Here is a 26,752-nt window from a genome sequence, read left to right as displayed (position 1 = left end):
GTCTTGAAATGAAGGTGAGAATTCTTGTCAATGTTAAAGGAATAGGTCATAAAAGGGTTGAAGAATACAAATTTGTGAGAATTATGGACTGTGGCATCATACGAGTGTCATTTATACATTTATGTGACTAATAATTGCCATTTACGGTTGAAAGGTCAAACTTGCCATTTTAGGTAGAAATAACAATTTATATTGATAAACTCAAAACAAGTTATAAAACACACACACACACAAAAAAAAGGAACAGATGAAGTCACATTACAACAAGACCAACTAAAGGAAAAGACAAGAAAAAATTCTACCATCTTCAAAAGCTGACAACATCTTTCAGCCAAGAATTTGACACCAATCAGCGTTTCAGAGCAACACAGGCCTTTCTGAACTGCTAAATGTGCTGCATTGTTCAAACTTCTACAAATTTTTGAGAAAGATACATTCAACTTTCTGCTCACATGAACGATGTCCTGCACATACAAAACGTTATCCATAGGGCTACGGTTACCATCACTTTCTATAACAATTGTAGATAAAATTAGATTACTTGCTTGCTAGCTCAGAGTCTCAACTACAGCTAAAGCTTCAGATAGGGCCGGAGAGGATGCCCTACAGGGACCAAAACAGACAGCTAAGGCACCTCCCAAAACTGTTCCTAGTAACAACACCAAAAGCATCAATCCGATCCGATTTGAAATAAAGGCTGCCCCTGAGAAAGGTGCACTACTTTATACCAACCAAAGAAAGAGTTAAAATCTCAGCTTTCTCTACCCTTCCTCGGTTGTCACACAAAGCCAACCATGATTTGAACCGACTACCGAAGCTTTCATGTGGATTTGGGTTCTGAATTCTCAAACTCAATCCACTGCCAAACCAGATGCAATGGGCAAAATAACAATAGAAGAAAGCACGATCAGATACTCATCCTCTCTTACAAATCTCACGGACAGCAGAAGAGCTGATACGTCTTTTGAAGAGGATTGCTTCAACGATATTTCTAGGACACCTCTGCAGCCATCCTTTTTAATTCAACTATTTCTTAATGTTTCCTAAGTGTATCTGGTAGTTTCATACTTCTTAAAATAATTTCTTATAAACTACTTTGATCTGATTTGGAGATCTTAGATTAGATCATTGGGTTTGAAATCTATCAAACTTGATCAGATTCGGGTTTACGCCTTCATTTTTTAAATGAGGAAAAACGAAAAAAGTTATACTTTTTAACTTACATATTTATATAATAAATTAATATAAAAATGAAAGAAATCTAGACAAAATGCATGGTGCATGAACAATATTTTGAAAGAAAAAAAAAGTGAACCAATGATAAAACATGTCACAATTGACATCTTTAAAATTTTTAAAGTCTTATTGGCAATTACACCTTGTAAAATAAGAATGAACATATTGTAAAACATGAATTAATGAAAAGTAGACTGTGTGACATTTTAACATAATCAGATGCAAATTGTAAAGATTATAAAATCTAATCTCATAAAATGGATCATCTAAATCTGAGATAATATATACTACCAGTAAAATTGTGAATGATAGTGCCAAAATTTTATTTGACTAAAGTATCTCAAATTTTGAATTTAGTCCATCTCTAATTAATGACTTGAACAACCACTTTGCTCTTCATTCAAATCCCTCCCGTTAGGTATTATATCTCAAGTATTAATTATCATTAATATTCATCAAATCCTATTCTTAACTAGAATACTCTTATTTTTTAATTTGCTCCATCTCTAATTGTTAGAGTATGGAATGTAATTTGAACTACTACATTTCTCCTCATTAATTCCAAAATCTAACATTTAGGGTTTTAATTTCCGTTCTTCAATTGGATTAATTAACCATATTAGGAAAAACTAAGTGTGACAAAGAACAATTGTTTTTATTAAAAATAGAAATAAAAAACAAATTTATAACCCACCCAAAAATGAAGTTATTTTCCTGTTTGGTGGTGAGTCAACAATTCAACCTTTTGGGTTAAATATGCAAACCCTAGTTGTAATAATTAAATAATAAAAAAATAAAAACACAAAAATATAAAAAATTATAGAAAACATTTGATTACATCTCTAATATTGTATATTCATCATATTGAACGAAATAAATGTGACAAATAAGAATAATTTTTATAGACAAAAATATAAAAAAACTATAGAAAACTTTGGAAACATATTATTTACTATCACCATCATCATAAAAAATTGTCACCTGCAAAGCACATGCACACTTGCTAGTTGAATCAAATGTTGGATCAAGATTCATACAAAGTCTATTGATGGCCTCTAAATGAAAAATTGGAAGTGAATGATATATGGGATGCAATCACCCATTAAAGGACATAGAAACTTACAAAGATAACACTTACACTTTCATTAACACAAGAACAAAAAACCAGCAGAAAAAAGGCCATTACCCAATGCTGGTCACAGATACCTGGGGTTTAGGGAGGTATGGACTGGATTCTCATTCTTGTTGGACCGAGATTCCACCGTTACACCAAGCAATACAAGGAGAAATAAATGAACAGCTGTGTTCGATCTTGAACTATTTACTCTAATAATGTTGAGAGCTTCCTTCCGGTGGTTTGTTACTATCGTGTAGAAGACTGTTGTCGTTGTTTGCAGCCATAAGCAGGGCAGGGTTTATCTCTGGGCGGGGCAACAATAACTTAAGCCGGAATGCATCAACTCCATTCAGGTAGTACCGGAAAAGCCTTTTTGCCCTTATAAAACCAAGACGACCATATAATGCAAGGGCTCCCTTGTTTGTCACCTCAGCTTCCAAAGTTACCTACAAAGAAGAGCATAAAATATTTACACTTGATAAGGTGACAACCTTAGAAGGAAAAATAGACTTAAGTTGAAAATCCTTCTTCCTTTCAGATGCAATAATCAGAATTACATCATCACTTTAATAGAGTAGCATACCTCTTCACACCCTGATTCCATCATCACTTTAATAGATCTAGTTACAAGTTCTGTAGCTGCAAAATCGAGAAAGTTCAATTTGATTTAAAGAGAGCAAATAGTACAATCAAATGTTGCCCCATAAATTTGACAAACATAAGAGACCTCATTTAATGAAATCGCTTTAATTCCCTTCCATGCAATTAGACAAACTTGTAAACTTTCTGAAATGGCATCTCCAAAATAAACATCTATACAGATTTATTTTTTGAAAGAAGGTAAAGTATGATTATATTAATAACTGGTCCTTTGTACAACGAGAATCTGTACAAAAAAGGACCTCAAAAAAAGTCCACTCTCAAAAAAGTATATCAGAAGTAACATCTTTGAAATCAGAATGCATTGACAACCAGCTCCTAATGGCATCTACGGCTAAATTAATGACCATGGCTTCAGAAGAGGATTTCTTCTCAAACAGCCTTCTATTTCTTTCTGACAACACAGCCCATAGTGCTGCTGGAGAGAATTGTCTCGGGCGAACTTTGCATTCCTTATACACCCTCTGAGATGCAAATTGCTGATGTTTTGACAAACAGACTGTCTTCAGTGAAGTTCCTTGGCTTACTTGGCAAGCTAAACATGACTGACATCCATGCTTAGCTTGAGGGGGAGTGTTGGATTGAGTGGTTAAGTGTTGGTGGGCTTATTTATCTTTTATGTTTCAGTTCTATAGTTTGTTATGGGCCTAAACCTGTTTTATTTTATTATGTCTAGGTGTCCCATCACTAATCAGGGGCATTCTAGTCTATTCCTGTAATATCTTATTGTTAATATATATAATAGCTTCTAGGGCCGGCTGAAAATACATTTTCGCCCATTCACAAGCTTCTTCTCTTCTTCTTCTTCTACTGCTGTACTTCAGCAAACACCTCCCACTTCTTAACCTGGAGTCAATTAATTCATTTGCAATAAGAACTCCATCATGAATTTGTTTATTATGAACAAAGGCACCTTGGTGAGGTGAAATCAGAGATTCCATCACAGCTCTTAGCCTTGTTGCCAGTACTTTGGCAAGGATTTTGTATACACTACCAATCAGGCTTAATGGCCTAAAATCCTTCATCTCTTTAGCTCTGCTTTTTTTAGGGATCAGAGATAGGAAGTGGCATTTAGACTTCTCTCTAAGTAGCCGATTCATAAAACTCCTCCAAAACTTTCAACAGTTCCGTTTTAATTAGTTCCCAGAATTTCTTGTAAAAAAGGATAGTAAATCCATCTGGTCCAAGGGCCTTTTCCCCTTCCAAACTGTCAATAGCCTCCTTAACTTCTCTTTCCAAGAAAGGTTTTTCTAGATCCTTGGCCTGCTGATCTGTGAGGGTGTCAAACTGAATACCATTCAGCTTTGGTCTTCGTTTGCAAGGTTCACTGAAAAGATTTTTGAAGAAGAATTCACAAGCTTCAGCAATTTCTTTTTCTTGAGATAGTCTTATCTCACACCTCTAGCTGGTTTATGGAATTTAGCCTTCTTCTAGCATTAGCTAACTTGTGAAAGAAAGCTGAATTGCTATCTCCTTCTTTTAGCCACATAGCCCTTGGCCTTTGTCTCCATTTAATTTCATTTTGGTAAGCTAAGGATTCATAATCCTTCATTGCCCCTGCCCTTCACTTTCTCTTCTCCTCATCCAAAGGTCCAGTTTCCTCTTCTGCATCCAAATCAGCAATTAATTTCATGCAAGTCCTTTTTCTCCTCATCTTTCCTTGATCATTCTTTCTGCCACTGTTTTAGTTTAGCTTTCAGCCACTGGAGCTTTTTAAAAAATACACGGCTGGCTGTGCCTTCGAAGAAACTTTCGGCCCACCATTGCTGGATATTGGAAACCAGCTCCTCTGATTCCAGCCAATAGTGTTCAAGTCTAAAGAGGGGTGAAATTTTCTTAAACCACCTGTGTCTAATAGAAGTGGAATGTGGTCAGAAACAAATCTTGGAAGGGCTTCCTGCTTTGAGTTGGGGAAGGCATCTTCTCAATCAGTAGAGATCAAGAATCTGTCTAGTCTTACCAATGAAGACCTATCTTGATTATTGGTCCAGGTATACCTAGCTCCAGAGAGGGGCAAATTGATTAGCTCCCAATTTTGAATAAAATCCTTGAATAGACTCATGCCTTCGTTTCTCCTTTTACAACTTTTCTTGTCTTCTGGGAGCATCCATCAACTGGTAGGAGCATTGCGAGAGGTTCTGGAGTGTGTTGCAACTGTGTTTGACATAGCAGTGGAAAATCTTCTTTTTCTCCAACGTCTTCCACTGCTGTAGCTACCATTGCCATGCTATTTTGTTCCTCCAAACTCGCCATCATGCCCTTTACTTTCTCTTCCGAGCCTCTGACTGCATCTGAGAATGACTTGGCTTGAACAGGGTCCTTCAGAATAATTGACCTACAGGGCCTATGGACTTTTACTGGAGGAACCTTCTTCTTCACCAGCTTCACCTGAGCCTGATAGGACATTCTCATACAGAGTATCACCGCTTCTCTCACTATTGCATTGATACACAGTGTCCCATCTCTCCTAAAAGCTTGATCCTTCTCCATCGAATACAGTATCTTCAGTCTCTGAGGAGGACGAAGCCGAAAACACATTTTGGGCTTTCCCTTTACCTTTTCCTTCAGATCCATCTGTGTTGGGCTTCCGATTGATGTTTTGGGCTGGGATTTTAAAACGGACTGGGCCTGGGTTAAAAGAATGGGCAGGCTTGTCCTTTTTCCTGAAATTGCGGGCTTCAAAGCCCAACTCCTGAGTGTGATTTTTTAGCCGGTCTGCTACTGCATCAGCCAGCTTATCTACCTAGGCCACGTCAGCATATTTCAAACTAAAGGGATTTGAAATTTGAAACCGACCCGGCCTTGTCCTTTTTCCTTTGTCAGACGCACGAAACTCCTGACCGTAGGATTTGTTTGAAGGTCTAGGCTAGGATTTCACCTTCTTCTTTTCCACCTCTCCACTTTCTTCCATCCTTCTTCCTCCTGACCTTCGGCGAGTTCTGCACTTTGCTGGTTACCATAAGTGTAGACAGGAGCAATCTCCATGTCTTCTTTCTCCAAATATTCCAACACTGCCTGTGCTTTTTCCTTGGTTGATTTCCCTGTTAAAATCTGAGACAGTCCATGCCTATCGAGACTACCTCTTTGTAATCCGCTGGGGTTTTCATTTTTTCAGCTTTGATTTCCGGCCAGACCGTAACTGCATACATCGTCTCCCCAACCACTATGTTAACTGCTTGTGGAGACAGCCCCATCCATCGTACCTTTATTCTCATACATTCGAAAGATTCCCTGAAGCCTCTTGAGTCGTCCACTTCCATGAAACCCCCACATATCTCCAACTTTCCATCCTATTTCGTTATTCCACAAATGTACCAGGAGGCCGAACACTCTAAACCAAAAGCGTCTCTGCATATCCTCTCTTTTCTGCCAAACCTTGGTGTACTCCGTCCAGGGTTCTAGGTGCAAAAGTGCTCCCCCAAAACACCTTGCACCGGTATTCAAAATTCTCCGAGCTTCTTCCTTAGAGGTTAGGAAGAACAGCCAATTTTCTCCATCCAGACACCTCACGTCGAAGCCCTGATTACATCTCCACACTCTTGAAGACCAGGAACGTACTTCCTCCATATCAAGTTCTTTCAAGTTGAAACTTCCTACCAAACAAGATTGCAGGAACTCGGATCGTTCCAGCGTGCTTTTCCTGTCCAGTTCCAGGAAAAAGGATTTGGAGTAGCTTTGATTAGCACTTCACCCTGTGAAGGCCAAAGTTGGAGTGTTGAAGATCTTCTCAGTCCTTGAAATCCTCTTCCCTTCTGCGTATTTCTGAGAAAACGACAGTAGCCCCAAAGAATACGTCATTTTTGGCCCAGCCCCATCGGGGGGGCTGGGGACCCCCTTGCCTCCGATTAACCGCTGCCATCTCCAGTTGGATTAACATTATTTGTCATCTAACTGATGTTGAGTTGGTCATATACAACACAAATTATGCGAAAAAATCAAATATACTTTAGTTTCTATCGCAAATCAAGTATAACAATCCATTAGGAGAATTAACACCTAAACCTCAAATGTGTGGTAGAAATTTCTACCCATGATATAGAGTAAATGAGATGCCCAAAATTGCTAAATGACAACTAGACAACAAATTAATGGATTTGAATTGGCAAAAGATGAAAAATAACTAACCTATCTTCCTTTTGTAGACGATTGTTTTTATTTTGCAAAGCAGATTTGAATTCCCACTAAAATCTAAAAGAAATTGAGACAATTTGACTAGCTGTTGGGGCAAAGAATAAATATAAATAAATAATAGACATGATCATAGGCCAGGCCGGGTTTTTACTGGATATTAATGGCCTTGAGACCTGCTTGGGCCTGGCCCAACCCACACCCTGAGCCTGACAATACATGTCCCCAGCATATAGAGATTTCACCAAGTGTGCTAGCCCATCAACACAAAGATCAGCCAAATGGAGAAGGATTTGGCACTTAGATGCATCATAACGTTTACAATTATTCCTATGGAATTACTATAATGAAGCAGTGCACACCAAGCATAGGATATGGAGCCTAAGAAGAAAAGGTGAGACATCCTGCTCTTTGTACAATGAGCAAATGGAAACTCAACGCCACCTCTTTTTTGAATGTAACTTCACTAGGGCTGTCTGGTTGAGGCCCAAGTTGGTCTCAATTCAGACAAGTTGCAATGTTGCATAGAAGAGAAGCGGTCTATATTTTAGACTGGTGGTATGATAATAATAATAATGATGATAAATTCTTGAAGAGGAACCACATGGTTTGCATCTCTGCTTTAATAAGAAGCATTTGGGATGAACAAAATGAAATTCTCTTCAAGAGCAATAACCTGGATCCATTATCAGTTATGGTTTGAGCAGAAGCATACTTTCAACTGGCAGTTGACTATGGCAAGCAATTAGGAGTCACAGCCTTCCACTGCCGAACTATAAGTCTATAACACTCCTTGCTTTAGAATATTTATAGATGGTTCATGTGACAGGCCCAGATCTCCTGCAAGCAAATCTGCACATAAATCATCCAGTACATGCATGTTAAAATCATAGGGAGATGTTCCCAATGTGTGGTTGTTGCTGCATAAGGACAACTATGTAAAGACAACTCATCAAATGAAGCTGACATCTGGGCAATCATCCAACGCTTGAGGAAGCTGATCAATTGGACATGAAAGAAGCTTTTTTATTTGCGGATAAAGGAAGTTCAATGGACAGAACAAGCCCTAATTGATCATATACAGGACCTAACATCCTTTTTTAGTAAATCTATCTTTTGTTTATATAAATAGGGCAAGGAACAAAATGGGCCATGTAATGGCAAATATGGTTAGAAGAATGAAGTCAAATCTCTCTCTCTCTCTCTCTCTCTCTCTTACTTGTAGGCACTACTAGAAAACTCATGCAATGGGTAAATTAAGATAACATTTTGTTTTATCCTATCAATGAACTGCTTCCTCATCCCCCCCAAATAAAAAAAAAAAGAAAAGAAAAACATATGGGATCAGCCACATAAATCCTATTCTGTTGCCATTCTGGTTTGTTTAGTACTATATGTGTTGTTAAATTATAAACACTTAAATTATTTCTTACTACTTCCACCCAAGTCCTTTTCAATCTGCTCCTTCAACTCTGCTAGTGTGAGCATGTCTTACACTACTGATCTCAAGATAACAGGGTTGTGTTAGGTTGGCGGCCAGCATTAAAGCTTTTGTCAAACTCAAACAATACAAAATAAAGATGAAAACTCATAGCTTTGGGATGTGTAATAGTCCTGAATCCACACAAATCTAAGAATGCATGACATTCACAACCCAGGCACACATTAAGGAATTGCTCTACAAATATATTTAAAGATCATACATATAACCACGAGTTGTTAAAATTCATCCAATAACACACATTAAACAGTACAACATTCACAACAATGATACTCGTGATGTTCGTGGTCATTGGTTTTATTTGCAGAGGAACATCTTGCATTTCTTTGTTGCTATATTCTTTAATTCTACAGTTATAAGGAGACAACTCATTTTGAGATTTAGTAGAGTTGGGCAGACTCATGTTGAGCATTTGTTAAAATTTCAATGCATAAATTCTTGAAATCAGGTAACCCCGAGGCTCCGACTTGCACCCCTAAGATTTGGACATTTGGTGCATTTAAATGGTTGCTTTAGTTCTTGTTCCTTGTTGCCCTATTCATCAATCTCACAGTTATTTAGGAGGTGACCATTGACCCAATTTATAACATGATGCTCTCCTTTGAGTATTGTTTACATCATTATTATCATCTAAGTCCTTTTGTTATGAATGATTATTATCATTTAAGCCTTGTCCCAACTATATGGGGTCAGCTACATGAATCTTGTTTCGCAGTTTCCTTCTGTTCAGTGCCATATCCATCGTTAAATTATAGGTGCTTAATCATTTCTTATTACTTCCATCCAAGTCCTTTTTTTCTCTGCCCCCTAGCTCTTCTAGCCCCTTGAACTTGTAAGCGATCACTTTTTCTAACAACTGCTGTAAAAGGTCTTATATATATGTAATGTAATTAAACCATCTCAATCTACTTTCTATCATCACCTATTGGAGCTACTCCTAGCTTCCTTCATGTGACTTACTTTCTAACCCTGTCCTTTCTAATTTTACCACTCATCCAAGCGTTCACATTTCTGCCACACTCATTTATTGGGCAAGCTGTCTCTTAACTGCATAACACTCTTCTCCACACAACATAGCTGGCCTTACAACTGTTTTATAGAATTTTTCTTTTGCCCATCCTACTCTAATTCTATGGATGACATCCTCCTCAATTTCTCCTTTGTTATGAATTCTTGAACTAAGGTACCAGAAGAGGTCACATTAAGCTATCTCTTGGTATCCAAGCCTAAGTTTATCCTGATTTGTGCTCCTATTAATCTATTATTATTAAATTTACATTGCATATATTCTGCTTTAGACCTACTTATTTTAAAACCTCTTGTTTGTAATGCGGTTGTCCATAAACCTAATTTTGCATTTAATCATTCACTAGTTTCATCAATTAATACTTTTTTTTTTGATCAATAACGCTTTCATTAATTCATCAGTAGAAAATTTATAAGTGGAAGACAAACACACTTATCTTCCAAGAGTCACAAAGAACTTCAAGAAAGGAAAGAAGAAAATACAAAGATACAAGGACACTAACATTACAACTTAGCCCAAAACAAGGAATCCCTTTCTGCCCCTTGTTTTGCTAAACCGTCAGCTAGGGAATTAGCTGATCTCTTAATCCAACATGTCTTAACTTCCATCTCCTGCACCAGCCATTTGAATTTCCTCTTCTCATTGTTATACTTCCAAAGATCATTTTGTTCTTTGGTCAGCCACCTTATCACCACCTCTGAATCCCCTTCAATTATAAGTTTCTTGATGTTCAATTCCTTAGCTTTCCGAGCTTCTTCCATAACTGCACATATCTCAGCTCTAAGGGAGTCACCCACTCCAATTGGGCCTGAGAACAAAGCAGAGATGACCCCATTTTCATCTCTAAAAACACCCCCGATCCCTGATTGTCCCGGGTTTCCCCTACTGCATCCATCAAAGTTTAATTTCAAGAATCCACTAGGTGGGGGGGTCCAAGCCACACTCATTACTGACTTGGTCTGCGTGCAACTTGCAATTTCACCCCACTTCCCCAACATGTCATCCACAGTGTAATCTGTGAATATTTCCAGAGATTTCAGCCACTGTACCGCCCTAAACTGTATGATAGTCCTCAAATCTGCTGTCCCTCTCTGAGTTTCTGAGAATATCCTGGAGTTCCTTTCTTCCCACAGTGTCCAACATACTGCAGCCCTTAGTCCTCTCCACATTGTCCTTCCCCTTTTTAACCGCCACCTGAAGAAGGAGGGGGCAAAAAGGCCCTGCATGTCTGATGGGGGATTCCAGCTGCATCCAAACAAGGAGAAAGCCCAAACCCACAACGACCTCGCGAAGTGGCACGACACCATTAGGTGAAAACCGGTCTCCCCGTCTGCTTTGCACAGAACACACCATTGAGGTGACAAGCAAGTATTGGGTCTCTTCTTTTGGAGTAGATCACCAGTGTTGATTCTTTCCAGATAGGCTTCCCAACAAAAACTACCAACCCTAGGAGGTATAGCTCTGCACCAAACCTCACCAACAGAAAAAGGGGACAGGGTAGGACTGGTGGACTGACTTAAGACTTTGAAGAAAGAAGCACAAGAGAAAATGCCATTGGGGTTAGGTGTCCAAATTCTAGAATCCACCCTAGTGGGGTCTAAGACAACGTTATCAAGAATTGCAAGAAGGCTCGAAATACAGTCGAAGTCTGAATCCCTCAAATCCCTTCTTAGACCCAAGTTCCACCCAATCCCAGAAGTGGAAGAGGACGGGGTGGTGAAAGACGAGATTGGCTCCTTTTTCAAATCAGAAAGAGCGTACAAAGACGAAAACTGATCCTTTAGAGGGGCGCTCCCCACCCAGGTTTGTTCCCAAAATTTTATGGAATTACCGGAATTCAAGTCATACCTGATATTAAGAATGAAAAAAGGTAGCAGGTCATGAATGGCTTTCCAAGGAGAATTGCTTGTGATCCTAGCTCTGATTCCAGCGTCCCATCCGTTGTGCTCCAGCCCATGAATACTTGCCACTATTCTAGCCCATAGCTTCTCCTTCTCCAAAGGAAACCTCCACAACCACTTCCCCAGCAGAGTCATATTCCTTCTCCTAATACTCCCAAGCCCCCAACCACCACACGACTTACTCCTGCACACTATTTCCTAGCTAACTCTATGATCCCTCTTCTCTTCTCCCGGCTCCCATAGGAAATCTCTCATTAACTTCTCTAATCTGTTAGCAATCTTCACTGGGATTTTAAACACCGACATGAAGAAAATGGGTAAGTTAGCAAGCGTGGCCTTAATTAATGTAATTCTCCCGCCAAGAGAGAGGTAATTCTTTTTCCAAGATACCAATATTTTTTCAAACCTTTCCATCACCGGATTCCAGAAGCTCTCTCTCTTGGGATTATCACCTAATGGTAATCCTAAATAATTCAGAGGCCACCCCGTGACTTCACACCCCAACACTTCAGCACTCTCCCTGATCTCTCCCTCCTCCAAATTCACCCCCACTACACAGCTTTTCCCAAGGTTAACCTTCAAGTTGGATAGTTGCTCAATCGGTTGTATCACCGACTTTAAATTCCTGATAAACCTCACATTACCACCTTCACAAAACAGAATCGTGTCATCAGTAAACTGTAAATGTGTGAGGGGGGTTTCCATCCTCCCAACCCTCCAGCCTCTAATGAGCCCCCTAGAATCTGCTCTGTGAATCAATTTCCCCAAAACCTCCGCAATTAAAATGAACAAGAAAGGAGAAGGGGGGTCTCCTTGTCTTATACCCCTACTGGTTGGAAAGAAATCTACCACTGTCCCATTCACTAGCACTGAATAATGACAATTCCGGACACAGCCCATGATCCACTTACACCATCTAGCCCCAAACCCGAATTTGGTTAAAACTTTCCTCAAGAACTCCCAGTCCACCAAGTCATAAGCCTTTTCCAAGTCCAGCTTACAGACCACTCCCTTCTTATCCCTCTTAAAGTTCTCCACACTCTCATTAGCAGTTAAGATCTGGTCTGTAATTTGTCTTCCACTCACAAAAGCTCCTTGATAGTATTCAATGATATCCGGAATTACCTTCTTCAGCCTCAAAGACAACACTTTTGCAATGATCTTGTACAAGCTATTCACCAAACTTATTGGCCTAAAATCCTTCGGGTGGGATGCATCTTTCTTTTTGGGAATTAAGGCTATAAATGTAGAATTCACACCCGGATTGACAATTCCTTTCCTGAAAAACTCCTCAAACACCCGCAAGAGATCATCTTTCAAAATATCCCAACAATCCTGATAAAAAGCCATTGTAAACCCATCCGACCCTGGAGCTTTTGTTCTATCCATAGAAAACACAGCCTCCTTGATCTCTTCTATATTAAAGCTTCTTTCCATCCTTCTCCTGTTCTCCACCCCTACATCTGGCCAATCCAAACCTTCTACCCACACCCTTCTACTCACAGGCCTTCTTAGAATATATTTGAAATGCTCCACACAAGCCCTAGCAATCTCCTCTTGCTATACTAACTCAACTCCATCTACTACCAGTTTGGAGATAAAGTTCTTCCTTCTCCTGCCATCTGCTAGAGAGTGGAAATACCTAGTGTTTCTATCTCCCTCTTGCAACCATTTACACCGAGATTTTTGCCTCCAGCTAATTTCCTCCTTGTGCAGGCAATCCTCTACCTGTCTTCTCAATTCTCTCCTGAGGTCATTGTCTTCCTCTCCAAATTCTCCCCTTTCCTCTTTAAAGTCAAGGCTTTCAATCTTCTTCATCAAGTCTCCCTTTCTTTCTTCTGTCCTCCTGAACTCCATCAAGTTCCACTCCTTAATTCTTGCTTTCAAGAATTGTAGTTTCTTATGGAATTTTATCCCCTCCCACTCCACCGACGGGTTACACTCATGCCACCACTCCCTCACTTTGTTAGTAAACCCTGGATGCAGTAACCACATATTTTCAAATCTAAAGGGGGTAGGACCTCCACACCTTCTTTCCTCCTTGCATAACACTATGGGCCAGTGATCCGAGGTCACCCTTGGGAGAGCTCTAGCATCCAAGGTTCCCCAATGTTCTTCCCAATCCAAAGAGAACAGGAATCTATCCAGCTTAGAGCAAATGGGTCTAGATTGGAGATTTGACCATGTAAATGCCTTATGCGCTAGGGGAATCTCTTTAAGCTCAAAGGCATCCACAAAACTGTTAAACTTCCTCATGCTTTTTGTCACCCTCTAGTTAATCTTATTTGACTCTTCCGAGAACCTTATCACATTGAAGTCCCCACCCATGCACCAAGGCCCATCCCACAACCCTCTAACATCAGCCAGTTCCTCTCACAGCTCCTTTCTCTCTCTGTAATCATTCGGTCCGTAAACATTTGTTAGCACCCACATATAATCATCCTCTTGCTGCTTAAACTTCATGGAAACCGAGTACTTTCCGATCAACTCCTCCGTCCCTTCAACCACACCCCTCTTCCACATTGTTACAATACCCCCGGAAGCACCCCACGATGGAGCCACCACCCAGCTAATCCCCCTGGCTTTCCATACACTCCTTGCCCATTTGTCACTAAACTCCATTCTCTTAGACTCTTGCAACAGCACAATGTCTGGGTCATACCGTCTTATTACCTCTTTCATTGTTGCTCTCTTCTTTGCACTCCCAATTCCCCTCACATTCCAACTAAGAATCTTCATTCCGCTTCTTTTACAAACCCCTTGCCACCTACCCCGCTACTTTCCCCCTTTCCTTCTATCTCCTTTTACCTCGAGCTTCTTGTCTCCTTCTACATCTCTCTTTAGTCTCTCTACTTCACTCAACCTCCTCTTCTTTGTTATGATCTGCATCTTCCTCTTCTGTAAACTTTCTTTCAACTCGTTCAAATCCTCCAGCCTACAGCCCAACTTCCCTACAAATTCTGCTATTGTGTCTTCTCTCACTGATTCCGCCACCCCTACCCTTCCTACAGAATCCCCTTCATCTCTGTCTACCTGCCTTTCCTTCCTCTCCTCTATTCCCACCTTAGTTCTTTCCTCTCCAACCTTCCTCCCCTTACTGTTACCTCCCTCCTTCCTTGCTTTCTCCCCGTAAACCTCTCCATCTCTACCCTCATTCCTGTCCCTCCTCTCCATTAACCCCTCCTCTCTTCCTTCCTCCCCTTCCCTCCTCCATATCAGCTGCCCTTCCACATCCTTAAACACTCTTTCAATGATTTCCCACACTTGTCCACTTCTATACCTTTCTTCCCACACCTTCCCACAATCCTTCCTTCCCCTCTCCCCCTCCTCAGAGAGCCCGCCTACTAGCTCGGCTGCATATTCATGGGCTACAGGACATGGTACAGGAACGGAATCTGGAACCAAAGACACAAGAGACACATTAGTAGCACAAACCGAAATCACATGGTTACCTGGGACTGAAGGACAAGCTAGAGTAGGACTGCTCCTGGCCTCCTTCTCTTGTTCCGAAGTTTGGTAAATAATTATCTTCCTGAGTTGGTTGGGAAGTACTTCTGTCCTTTGATCAACCTGGTGATCTTTCCACTCTACCACTGGGTCACCCCTAGAAAGCATATTCCTGCTCTGCTTCCGGTTCTCCCGGTTTTCCCCTTCTAATAAACCTTGCGCACTCTGTGGTCTTGGGAATGAGATAATCCGATTGCAGTCTTCACCCTGGAATAATCTTGCAATATTCCACCCTTTTTTTTTTGCAGGGCCAAGCTGGTTGTTAGATACATAATAATAAAAAAAAAGTACCCTGGAATAATCTTGCAATATTCCACCCTTTTTTTTGCTACATAATAATAAGCAAAATAAGTACTTCTCTTTGCTTCACCCTCTCACCATCTCAAACAATGGAATAATCTTTGCTTGCAAATAAACAAGGACTAAGGGCTGAACCTTGGTGGAAGACTCATTGTAACTGTAAAATCTGATGTCTCTCCCACAAGTGTTCTAGCATTGGTTTTTACACCCTCATACATATCCTTAATTAGGTCCATATGCCCATTTGGGACTCCTTTCTTTTCCAAAACCACCATATTACCTATCTAAGGACTCTATCATGCTTTCTCTAGATCAATAAAAAAATACAGATCTCTCTTCTTCATAAGCCCAAATTGGCTTCTGAAATATTTATTTTAACTAGTTAAACCCAAAATAAAAACTGAAAAATCTAAAAACATAGTGAAACAACAAAGTTAAAAGGACAAAAAAATGTGGCAGAAATGCATATGCTGAGATGGATGCGTGGAAAAATTAGAAAAGATATCGTCAGAAATGAAGTCATTTGAAGGTACCTAGGAGTAGCTCCAAAAGGTGATAAAATGAAAGAAAGTAAACTAAGGCCCTGGTTGGCAAGTCTTTCCATGTGGTCTACCGGCTATTTAGAAGCCCGGATGTGTACTACACAATTTCATCCGGATGTTGCGGATATAGGACGTGTATTGGAATGAATTCCTACAAGAGGATGTTCCTGTTGAAGGAGAGTGTTATGGACGCCTTTCTCGGGAAGACGTACCATCGCCGCCGGCAGCAACAGGCCCCGAGCCCACCGTCAGCAGCAGCAAGGATTCAGTGATGCTCATCCTACCCAGTTCGGCAACAGCAGCCTTATCTAGATTAGATTAGCTCATTTTGCTTGTTCTTATCTTATTGTTCTTATCTCTTATCTTATCTTGTTAATAGCTTATCATATTAGGATTAGCTTAGCTTATCTTATCTTGTTAGTAGCTTATCAGATTAGGATTAGCTTATCTTATCCTTAGCAAGATAAAACTGGAAGTCTCCCTATTCAGCAAGGAGACTCCCTTTGATTAGGACTCTTGTAATCTCCTATTTAAGGAGACCCCATTATTGAATGAGATATCAAATTATTCAGTCAAGAGTGAGTTAGGAGAGTTGGTGATCTCTTGGACAAATCACCGAAGGTGCCAAGATAGGTTCATCACGAGCAAGAAGGAACAAGGGAAAACAGGAGGTTTTCCCTGTGGACCGACCCGTGACGAGATCCTATTCCCGGGCCTTCAACAACTTGGTATCAGAGCAAGGCGTCATGGGAGATCTGGAGCAGCTACCTTCCAGGGTCCACGACCTCGAGCACCAACTCGTGGAGACTAGCTCCGAAGTTCGTGAGATCAAAGGTGAAGTGCGAGAACTGCGACGACTAATGGAGATGTTTCTTTCCAGCAGGGAAAGGAACTCTGACGGAGGGATAGTAGCTAACGACCGCCGGCCAGATCTGCCAGAGTCTTCCGGCGAACAGCAGTCCGTCGGCCATGGAGCAACCATCATCCCCAAGTACAGCAGGTTGGAGTTCCCATCGTACAACGGCAACGGAGACCCCCTAGGCTGGCTGTACCGCTGCGAGCAGTTCTTTCGGAATCAACGGACAAATGACCAGGACAAGGTAAGCCTAGCCGCCTTTCATTTAACAGAAGAAGCACAGCTTTGGTTTTATCGGTTAGAGCAAGAAGAACCCGGGCTCAGTTGGCCCCAGTTTAAATCCTATTGCCTTCTTCGGTTCGGACCCCCATTGACCAGCAACCCATTGGGCGAGCTAATTAACCTTAAACAGACCGGAACAGTTGCTGAATACCAGCGACAGTTCCAAACCCTCCTCGCGAGGGCATCCTCCGTGCGACCAGACCAGCAAGTCGATATGTTCACAGCAGGGTTAGCAGAACCCCTGCGAGTGGATGTCGAGATGCAGAATCCCCCAAATTTGGTCACAACCATGAACTTAGCCCGCGCATTTGAGCGCAAGCTGCAGCTCAGCCGCGGAATTTTTAATGTGGGTCGTCCACCGAACTTGTGGGTGCCCCCAAGACCAGCAGCAACGACCCCCTCTTCTGCTACCAGCCGGGAAATGAAGCCTCCCACGACCACCACCTCTAGAGCAGTGACAAGTACAGGCAGTAACATGGTCACTCCTCCCATCAAGCGCTTGACCAGGGCAGAAATGGCAGAGCGCCGAGCGAGAGGTCAATGTTTCAATTGTGATGACCTCTACTCGACAGGACATAGATGCAAGAGGCTTTTTTGCCTTCTCATAGATGAGCAAGAGGAGGAGGAAGGGGAACCCGTCACATTCGAACCAGAGATCTCTCTCCATGCGATCACCGGTATTAAAACCTCTCAGACCATGCAGTTACAGGCACAGATCGCAGGTCAGCCGGTGCGCATTCTCGTCGATTCAGGGAGCACACACAACTTCATAAGTGAACATGCAGCCCTACAGTTAAAACTACCAATGGAACTCCAGCCGCGACTACAGGTAGCCGTCGCAAATGGTGAAAAAGTTCACAGTCCAGGGATTTGTAAGGACGTTCCAGTACAGGTCAATTCTGAACTAATTCTTGTTGATTTATTTGTACTCTCATTGGATGGGTTCGATATTGTTCTTGGGGTCAAATGGTTAATTACCCTAGGCCCGATTTTGTGGGACTTCAGCGCACTCACCATGACCTTCCACCTGAATGGCAAGCAAGTTTCATGGCATGGTTGTAGGGTTAAAGAAAAGACACCGCAGGTTCATGCACTCCAGACAGAACCGACAGCCATGGAAAAACTTCTCGCCGAGTTTTCAGATCTGTTCCAGGAACCGAAGGGCCTTCCCCCTTCCCGAGCTTGCGACCATCGTATTCCTTTGGTGGCGGGTTCAGCACCAGTCGTTGTCAGGCCTTATCGCTACCCTCACTTACAGAAGGATGAGATAGAAAAACAATGTACAGCGATGCTGAACCAAGGGATCATACGCAAAAGTCACTCCCCCTTCTCTTCGCCGGTTCTGTTGGTGGCGAAGCAGGATGGAACGTGGAGGTTCTGTGTTGACTATAGAGAACTCAATGACCGGACGATCAAAGATAAGTTCCCTATTCCCATTGTTGACGAACTGCTGGACGAGTTGCATGGTGCCCAGTATTTCTCTAAGTTGGACCTCAGGTCCGGATATTTCCAAGTTCGCATGGCTCCCGGTGACGTGAAGAAGACTGCTTTTCGCACCCACCATGGCCACTTCGAATTTTTAGTCATGGCATTCGGACTCTCCAATGCACCATCTACATTTCAGTCACTAATGAACGAGGTATTCCAGCCCCATCTGCGCAAATTTGTTTTAGTTTTCTTTGATGATATCCTCGTTTACAGCAAATCATGGGTAGATCATGTCCACCATCTGAGGACCGTTTTCGTACTCCTACGCCAACACAGCTTATTCCTGAAACGGTCCAAGTGCTCCTTCGGGGAGCGACAGGTTCTTTAGCTCGACCACATCATCCATGGGCAGGGTGTAACAGTTGATAGTTCCAAGATTCAGGCTATAACAGAATGGCCCAAACCTCAATCTGCCAAGGCCTTACGCGGGTTCCTCGGTTTAACGGGTTACTACCGCAAATTTGTACAGAACTATGGAGTGTTGGCAGCCCCGTTAACCAACCTGTTGAAGAGAAACTCCTTCCGGTGGGACGACGCAGCTGATGAAGCTTTTCTGTCACTGCGAAATGCACTGTCTTCAACCCCTGTCCTGCAATTACCTAATTTCGCCCTCGAATTTACAGTTGAGTGCGATGCTTCCGGAGTGGGTATCGGGGCCGTACTACAGCAGCAAGGGCACCCGATCGCTTTCTTCAGCCGCAGATTGGCTGACCGGCATTTGAAGCTTCCAGCCTATGAGCGCGAACTAATCGGCCTTGCCCGAGCCATCCAGCACTGGAGGCCGTATTTGTGGGGGCGGTCGTTCATCGTCAAAACTGATCATTACAGCCTCAAATACCTGTTAGAGCAGCGTCTCACCACTTCCCCTCAGCAGCATTGGGTTAGCAAACTGCTCAGGTTTGACTTCCGGGTGGAATATAAGGCGGGATCCTCTAATCGCGCAGCTGATGCCTTGTCTAGGCGAGAAGAAGACGTGATGGTTCTATGTAGCATTTCCCAACCTCGGATCTCTCTGTTTGACGACATTAAGAAGGCAGCACCACAGTCCCCAGAATGGTCGCTCTTACTGCAGAAGATCCAGACCGGCACGGCCGACCCCGATTGGTCACTTCACGACGGGTTGGTACTGTATAAGGGATGAGTCCATCTTCCAGCAGATTGCCCGTTGATTCCCACCATCATCACCAGCATCCATAACTCCACCCACGAGGGCATTCAAAAAACACTATACCGCGTCCGGACTGATTTCCATTAGCGAGGTATGAAGACTTCTATTTGAGATTTTGTCCAGAATTGCTCCACATGCCAACAGCACAAATGGGAAAACCTACACCCGGCAGGCCTCCTTCAGCCCCTTTCCATCCCATCGCAGATCTGGGCCGACATCTCCATGGACTTCATTGAGGGACTTCCCAAGGTAGGGGGCAAATCAGTTCTCTTTGTGGTAGTCGACCGCTTCTCTAAATACGCGCACTTCATTCCTCTATCACATCCGTACAGTGCCACTTCGGTTTCCCTCGCCTTCTTTATACATATCTTTCGCTTACATGGGTTGCCGGAATCCATCGTCAGCGATAGAGACCCGGTCTTCACTAGTGCCTTCTGGAAAGAGTTATTTCGACTACACGGCACCACCCTGGCCTACTCATCAGCTTACCGGCCACAAACTGACGGTCAGACAGAAGTGGTTAACTGCACTATCGAGATGTATCTCCGCTGTTTCGTAGGCGATCAACCTCGACGGTGGTTGGAATGGCTTCCTTGGGCTGAGTACTGCTACAACACAACCTACCATTCCTCCCAAGGCATGACTCCCTTTCGCGTCGTTTACGGCACGGATCCTCCCCGCTTGCTGTCCTACGAGCCTGGATCTACTCGCTTGGACGCAATCGATCACTCCTTACAGGACCGCGACGCCCTCCTCGCCGACGTCCGCATTCGCTTACAGCAGGCCTAGCTCTGCATGAAGCTCCACTATGATAAGCACCACCGGGAACTATCGTTCGATCCAGGACAATTTGTTTGGTTGAAGCTCCAGCCCTACCGGCAGCGCTCCTTGCGCCACAAGGCTGCCCCGAAGCTGGCCCCTAAGTACTATGGGCCCTACAAGGTTTTGCGACGGATTGGCAGTGTGGCCTACTAGCTGGAATTGCCAGAGACTAGTCGAATTCATGATGTCTTCCACATCTCCTTGCTGAAACCATTTAAGGGTGTTCCCCTGGACCAAGTTCCCTCCCTGCCACCCTTGAAAGATGGAAAAATGGTCCCCCAGCCTAAAACTATCACCCGCTCTCGTTTTAATCGTGGAATCCTTGAAGTCTTGGTGGAATGGTGTGATCTACCACCAACAGAAGCCACATGGATCCCATTGGCAGAGTTCCAAGCCACATATCCAGCTTTCGAGCTTGAGGACAAACTCGTAGTCCAGGAGGGGAGTAATGTTATGGACGCCTTCCTCGGGAAGACGTACCATCGCCGCCGGCAGCAACAGGCCCCGGGCCCACCGCCAGCAGCAGCAAGGATTCAGTGATGCTCATCCTACCCAGTTCGGCAATAGCAGCCTTATCTAGATTAGATTAACTCATTTTGCTTGTTCTTATCTTATTGTTCTTATCTCTTATCTTATCTTGTTAATAGCTTATCAGATTAGGATTAGCTTAGCTTATCTTATCTTGTTAGTAGCTTATCAGATTAGGATTAGCTTATCTTATCCTTAGCAAGATAAAACTGGAAGTCTCCCTATTCAGCAAGGAGACTCCCTTTGATTAGGACTCTTGTAATCTCCTATTTAAGGAGACCCCATTATTGAATGAGATATCAAATTATTCAGTCAAGAGTGAGTTAGGAGAGTTGGTGATCTCTTGGACAAATCACCGAAGGTGCCAAGATAGGTTCATCACGAGCAGGAAGGAACAAGGGAAAACAGGAGGTTTTCCCCGTGGACCGACCCGTGACGAGATCCTATTCCCGGGCCCTCAACAGAGAGGGAGGCGTGTTCCATGGTGTAGCACAGACTCCAATTGACATAGGTTCACAGGCCACTAGACGGATGGAACAAGTTAGAGATGAAATCATGTTCAAGTAGGCTAGGAAGCTTACTTGAACAAGATCCAGGGCTGAACGTTTCTTGCCCAGCCTGATCTACAACATATGTATATATTATACATGTACTATATATGCATATATGTGTTTGTTATTTTATTATATATGTTATACATTTTTTTTATCATACATATAGCAGGGCCAAGTTGGTTGTTAGATACAAGGTTTACACTATTTTTCTTCTACTTATTTATTATTTTATTTTAAGTGATCTCTATTGTGGTTTTATCTGCGCTACTCTTACCCAGACGACCTCTCTTGTTATTTTACTTGTGTTGCATGGACAATTCAAAATGGGTATCTTGTCCATATTAGAAACATCGCCTTCTAGTGTAAATTTTGATATCCCAAAGTTGTCCATAGAATGTCCTTGCCATGCCTATGTAACACAAGACTTTATTGCTCATTTGCACATATTATTCATTTATCATTTTGAAGTTTTATTCTTAACAGCTGCAAAGCACACCACCTGCATAACTTCTTTTGCTTTTCTAACCTTTTTTCCCTTTGTGAGTATGGATTGTTCATTGCTTTATTATAGGTACTTCTAGGTCAAGGGGTTTCTTCCTTACAAAATTAGAAGTTAGTTTGTATTTATCTATCTGATTCAAGCATAGGGTACCTTGCCAACTAATCAGGATAGTTGCAAGTACTCATTTCTAGACCCACTAGCTATTTGAGGTAATCATTGTGTGTTGCTCGGTAATTGGTATAATGGTGAAAACTTGGGCTGACAAGTGACAAGCATGGGAAAGTGGGTTTGAGCCAGCACCCACTTTGTGAAAAAAAAAATGCCAAAGACTAGGTTTGTATGCAGTCCACCCCTCCCAAGACCCCAAATAGATAAGATCAACATTGGGTAATGGTCATTTTAGGTAATCACTGTGGACTGGTAGTGGCAACTTCTATCAACTATCATGACGAAAGTGGATGGAAGTATGCCTCAAATATATATCTCCTTTGTTTTTGGATAAGTAACACTTAATTGTGTATCATTATAGGGCAAAGAGCTGTTTTTTTAATTTTCTATTTACTTATACTAAAAATTTGACCCCAAGTGTGGAAAAAAAAAGAAAAAAGAAAAAAGAAAGCTCACATATGCAACTATAAAATTAAGAAATAAATAAATAAATAGGAAATATGTTGATATAAAAGCCTACCGATCCCTTTCCCTCTGTAAGGTTTGATCACGACGAGCATCGCAATGTAACCTCTGAAAGTGTTCCGGTGCTCTCCCATCTTGCACACAACGGTTCCAACGCAATTACCTTTATGGAATGCCTGCAGGTCCATCAGAAAACCAAGTTGCAATCTTTCAATTAAATAAGCGAGAGGAAGGAAGAGAGAATCCATAAAAAGAACCAGCGAACGTTGTTTTATCAAGTTCAAATCTGAAATGGAAGAAAATATTCAAACCAAACCAAAAGGATCTAACGTTTCGTTAAATACCAAATCTAAAACAGAAGAAATAAAAAAGGCGAATCGAAATAATCAAAACCATCAACAAATTCATATCAGAAAAAGGAGCATAAATAACTAAATAAAAGCTGAAAACCAAAGTAAAGAAAAACTCTAGAGAGAGAAAAACCCTGGGAATGAAGTAAATGAACGAACCAGGAAAGAGAGATGAGGCCATAGGTAGACGAAGTATCGGTAAGTGAAGATGGAGTAGGGCTCACTAAGTTCCTGGTCCACAAGGCGCATGATAAGGGGTAGGTGATGTTCACCCCCGTAGCTTACGTACTCTATGTCCGACGGCTCGAACTCTACGCTTGCTCCTTCCGCCTCTTCACTTGTCTTCGTCTCCATCTCTCTCTCTCTAGCTTTCTGCTCTCCACCTCAGTTCTCGCTTTGTTCTGCTATCGGCATTGGACGAAAGCAGGAAGACAGACAACATATGGGTCCAATTTGCGTCGGCCTTTTAAGAAATTAGCCCGGCCCACTTAGCTTTTAGGGCTTCAGTCCACATGCCTCTAGATGGGCTGTTATACTCTCTTATAGCCCATTTTTATATCCAATGGATACTTATTAGTTATTACTAAACATTCAGACCACGGTATGTGAAAATTTTAAGTTTAGTGTTCCATCTGGTTCACAAACGCAACCGGACATTTTCATTTTGTTGGTAGTTTTAAAAATCAAAACCAATAAACCATGGTTCTAGAATAAGTAAAAACACTCATTTTTAAAGTTCGATTATGATACCAGAAAAACTCTTAACCAATCAAACTTGTATTGTCTTCCTTTTTTTTAAAAGAAAAACTATAAAAAATAGCGAACACAATAACTCTTTTTTGAACAGCCAACCATACACCACCTTAGTTCATTTATTTATTCTCTATTTGCTTTCCTCTCTATAAAGTTGTCAATGTTGGGGCCCACCTTATAGAACCATGTCGAAGAAAACCAATTACGTCGGGCTTGATTCTTATTTTTGTGCCTCGATTTTCATTGGCTTGGGATAATGCATGTGTTTGGTTGAGTTTATGTTTATTAGATGGGCCTTTATTACATAAACATTTTTTATTTTATTGTTTGATTGAGCCTATTTTGAATGTTTCAAGAAACACCCCTTTACAATTCAGCACAATAAATGTTTTTTTCATATTTTGTTGTTTGGTGACATGTTTCAAGAAACAGGCATATGAGTGTTTCAGTGTGACATTTTCACTTTGATATAGAATCTATTAGTTAATCCAATGGTCCATATTACATATGTTTTTATTTAATGACTAATTTTTAGATTCAACGGTCTAAATTACATTCACTTTGATTTTCATATTTTATTGATGTATATTATATAATTTATCAATTTTAAAATTTTAAAAGAATAAGATCAAAATAGCACCATTACGGGGGAGGGGGAGCATTCAATCACAAAACAAACATGTGAATCACTTGAATTATTGATGGCTCACAATCACCAGTTTGTGTAAATAGAAGAGTTAATTCACAATCTGTTAAGCCACTAATGATGGACTGCATGAAGGCTATTGTGTCGTGCAGTCATGCCAAGTGCCAAGAGATTTATTGTTCTATATTGTTTCTTGAAGAGACACCTGCCAAAGAAAGACGGTGTTTTTCTCTTCATGTAAATCGGTCAAATTTCACTCAGAAGGTTCAGAAGGTCATGGCTTGCTCTTCCTGATACCAGAGGAGTTGCAAATTCTGAGTTATCTTAAGGTTTAGCATTTTTCATAAACAAGAAAACTACCTTCCCTGTTTCTTGTTTTATTTTAGGGATGGGGCGATGAATTTGATGGACAGATCTTAGTACGATCTTATTCTTTTCTTCTTTTTTTTTTTTCTTAATTCATTGCAGTCAGTTAAAGTGGAGGAGAATCTAGTAACAAACCTTCCCTGTTTCTTATTCTTTTCTTCTCTTCATGTAAATCTTATTCTTTTCTCCTACTTCTTATATGTTTGGTAATTCTCTGGTAGTTAGCAATAAAGTGGAGGGATTGCAGTTGATCTGGAAATTGATGCAGGAGAATCTAGTAACAGACAACCATTTCCTGCACCTGTCTGCTAAGGATGCATATAAATCATATATATTAGCATACAATTCGCATTATATGAAGTGGGTTCAGTGAAACCAACCCTTATGGAAGGAAGAAAGGTGAAGACGATAAACGACAATTTGTAAGGTACTAGCAGGATCTGGAGTGTTGGATAAATATGGTTCTGTTCTAATTTTTGGTAGAGGTGTCTTACCTCTCAGCCAAGTTCCAACTAAGTTGCTAACAAGTTTTGTCTTGCTTTTTGAGATATTTATCATCTTTTAATTTCTTGAGCCACTAGAGCAATCAAATCAGGGAAAGTTTTAAGTGTTGCAGAGCAGCCTAAAATCAGGCAAAACACCGAACTAAAAACAGAGCAGAACCTTGCCGACGAAGAATGGTGGACGAAGAATAGAAATTAGAAGTTAGAAGTGCACCTTGCCGATGAAGAACAGCGGACGAAGAACAATCACCTTGCCGTTGAAGAACGGCGGACAATTCGCAAGCCGAAGAACTGCTGACGAAGCACCTTGCCGATGGTTATTGAGCTGCAAAAACAAGGAGAGATATCATGATTCGTTAGAAAAAAAACCGGTGTTCTCGGCGAACTTACTGGCGTCCACTGGTCGGCGTCACTGTGTCCCAAGAAAGAACTCCCCGTCTGCGGGTGGCCTCCACGGGCTTCAAAAGAATGTTTTATTGTGAAAGGTAGATCCGCGTTGCACCGGATCAAAAATTTAAAACGCCACGTCAGATGACACATCATCGCCACATCAGAGGTGCGTTTCGTGAAACGGCTAACCGAGAATTTCTCGCTTCCTCCAACGGCTCCTTTCGCGAAAACTGATGAAAAAAACGTTTACGAGTATTTTTTCAATAAACTTTCGTATCAAACAATAGTTTCAAAACCAATAAACATTTATTCCGCCAAATGTTGATATGGCGCTGAGGTGGTACCGTTTTTTCAATAAACGTAATCAAATTCCGTACCGTTTATGTTTATTGAAAAAAGGTTTGTATTTTATATGCTAGTAAAATCGAAAAATGCATTAATTACAATCATTTATGACAACTGGACATCGTTAGGCACCATTTCTGACCGTTTATAGAAGCTTTAAAAAATAATTTTTACAAATGATTGATATAACATAAACCAAAGTTCACTTTTTATATTTTCAATGTATGCAAAAGAACAAAAAAGAGAAAATGTTCAAATTACGCTTATGTGGCACCATCAATAAACATTTACTGAATAATCATAAACTATATCAAACATCACCTATAAGTATATGATGATATGTGTAAGTTAGTAAATATGTCCAATATATATTGCAGTAAGACAATGGTACTCCATGATTATCTTTATAACTTTTCATGGTATTCTTGTAATTTTTTTTATATTTTATGTATAGAAGGGTAAAGAATGCCCGTTTTGTTAACATTCATACTTATTATTTATTATTTTTCATTAGGTCAGATTAATTAATGCTAAAATAATTAGGTCAGCTTAATAATAATAAAATGTTATATAGCCAATAAACTATGACACAAGTAAAAACATATAATCAATCAACTCGTATCATAAAAGTGGTAATAAATCAACTT

At 41.2% G+C, this 26,752-nt stretch overlaps 1 protein-coding gene across 3 annotated transcripts; it reads right to left on the bottom strand.

Moving 5' to 3' along the window:
- Nucleotides 1–167: 167 nt before the first annotated feature.
- On the bottom strand, nt 168–26,208 carry ATMAK3 (Acyl-CoA N-acyltransferases (NAT) superfamily protein). Of its 3 annotated transcripts, XR_016084175.1 has the most exons (6): nt 25,761–26,208; nt 25,585–25,695; nt 22,808–22,928; nt 2,937–2,992; nt 2,443–2,799; nt 168–464 (listed from the first exon to the last, which is right to left on the bottom strand). XR_016084175.1 is itself a non-coding variant. In XM_088901482.1 (5 exons), exons 1-5 carry the CDS (start codon nt 25,911–25,913, stop codon nt 2,563–2,565), a joined length of 678 nt encoding a protein of 225 aa, XP_088757608.1. In that variant the 5' UTR covers nt 25,914–26,207; the 3' UTR covers nt 2,151–2,562. The 3 variants fall into 3 exon arrangements, 2 of the variants coding, with proteins under 2 accessions (XP_088757608.1, XP_010250516.1); XM_088901482.1 differs by lacking the exon at nt 168–464 and having other exon boundaries at nt 2,151–2,799; nt 25,761–26,207; XM_010252214.3 differs by lacking the exons at nt 168–464; nt 25,585–25,695; nt 25,761–26,208 and adding an exon at nt 23,262–23,636 and having other exon boundaries at nt 2,151–2,799.
- Between the last annotated feature and the right edge of the window lie 544 nt (nt 26,209–26,752).

The sequence above is a fragment of the Nelumbo nucifera genome, chromosome 3 (genome assembly GCF_055504915.1).
Source record: "Nelumbo nucifera cultivar China Antique chromosome 3, China Antique-T2T, whole genome shotgun sequence".
Lineage (NCBI taxonomy): Eukaryota > Viridiplantae > Streptophyta > Magnoliopsida > Proteales > Nelumbonaceae > Nelumbo > Nelumbo nucifera.
Note: the sequence above shows the minus strand (reverse complement) of the source record. Positions and strands in the feature narration are given on the sequence as shown.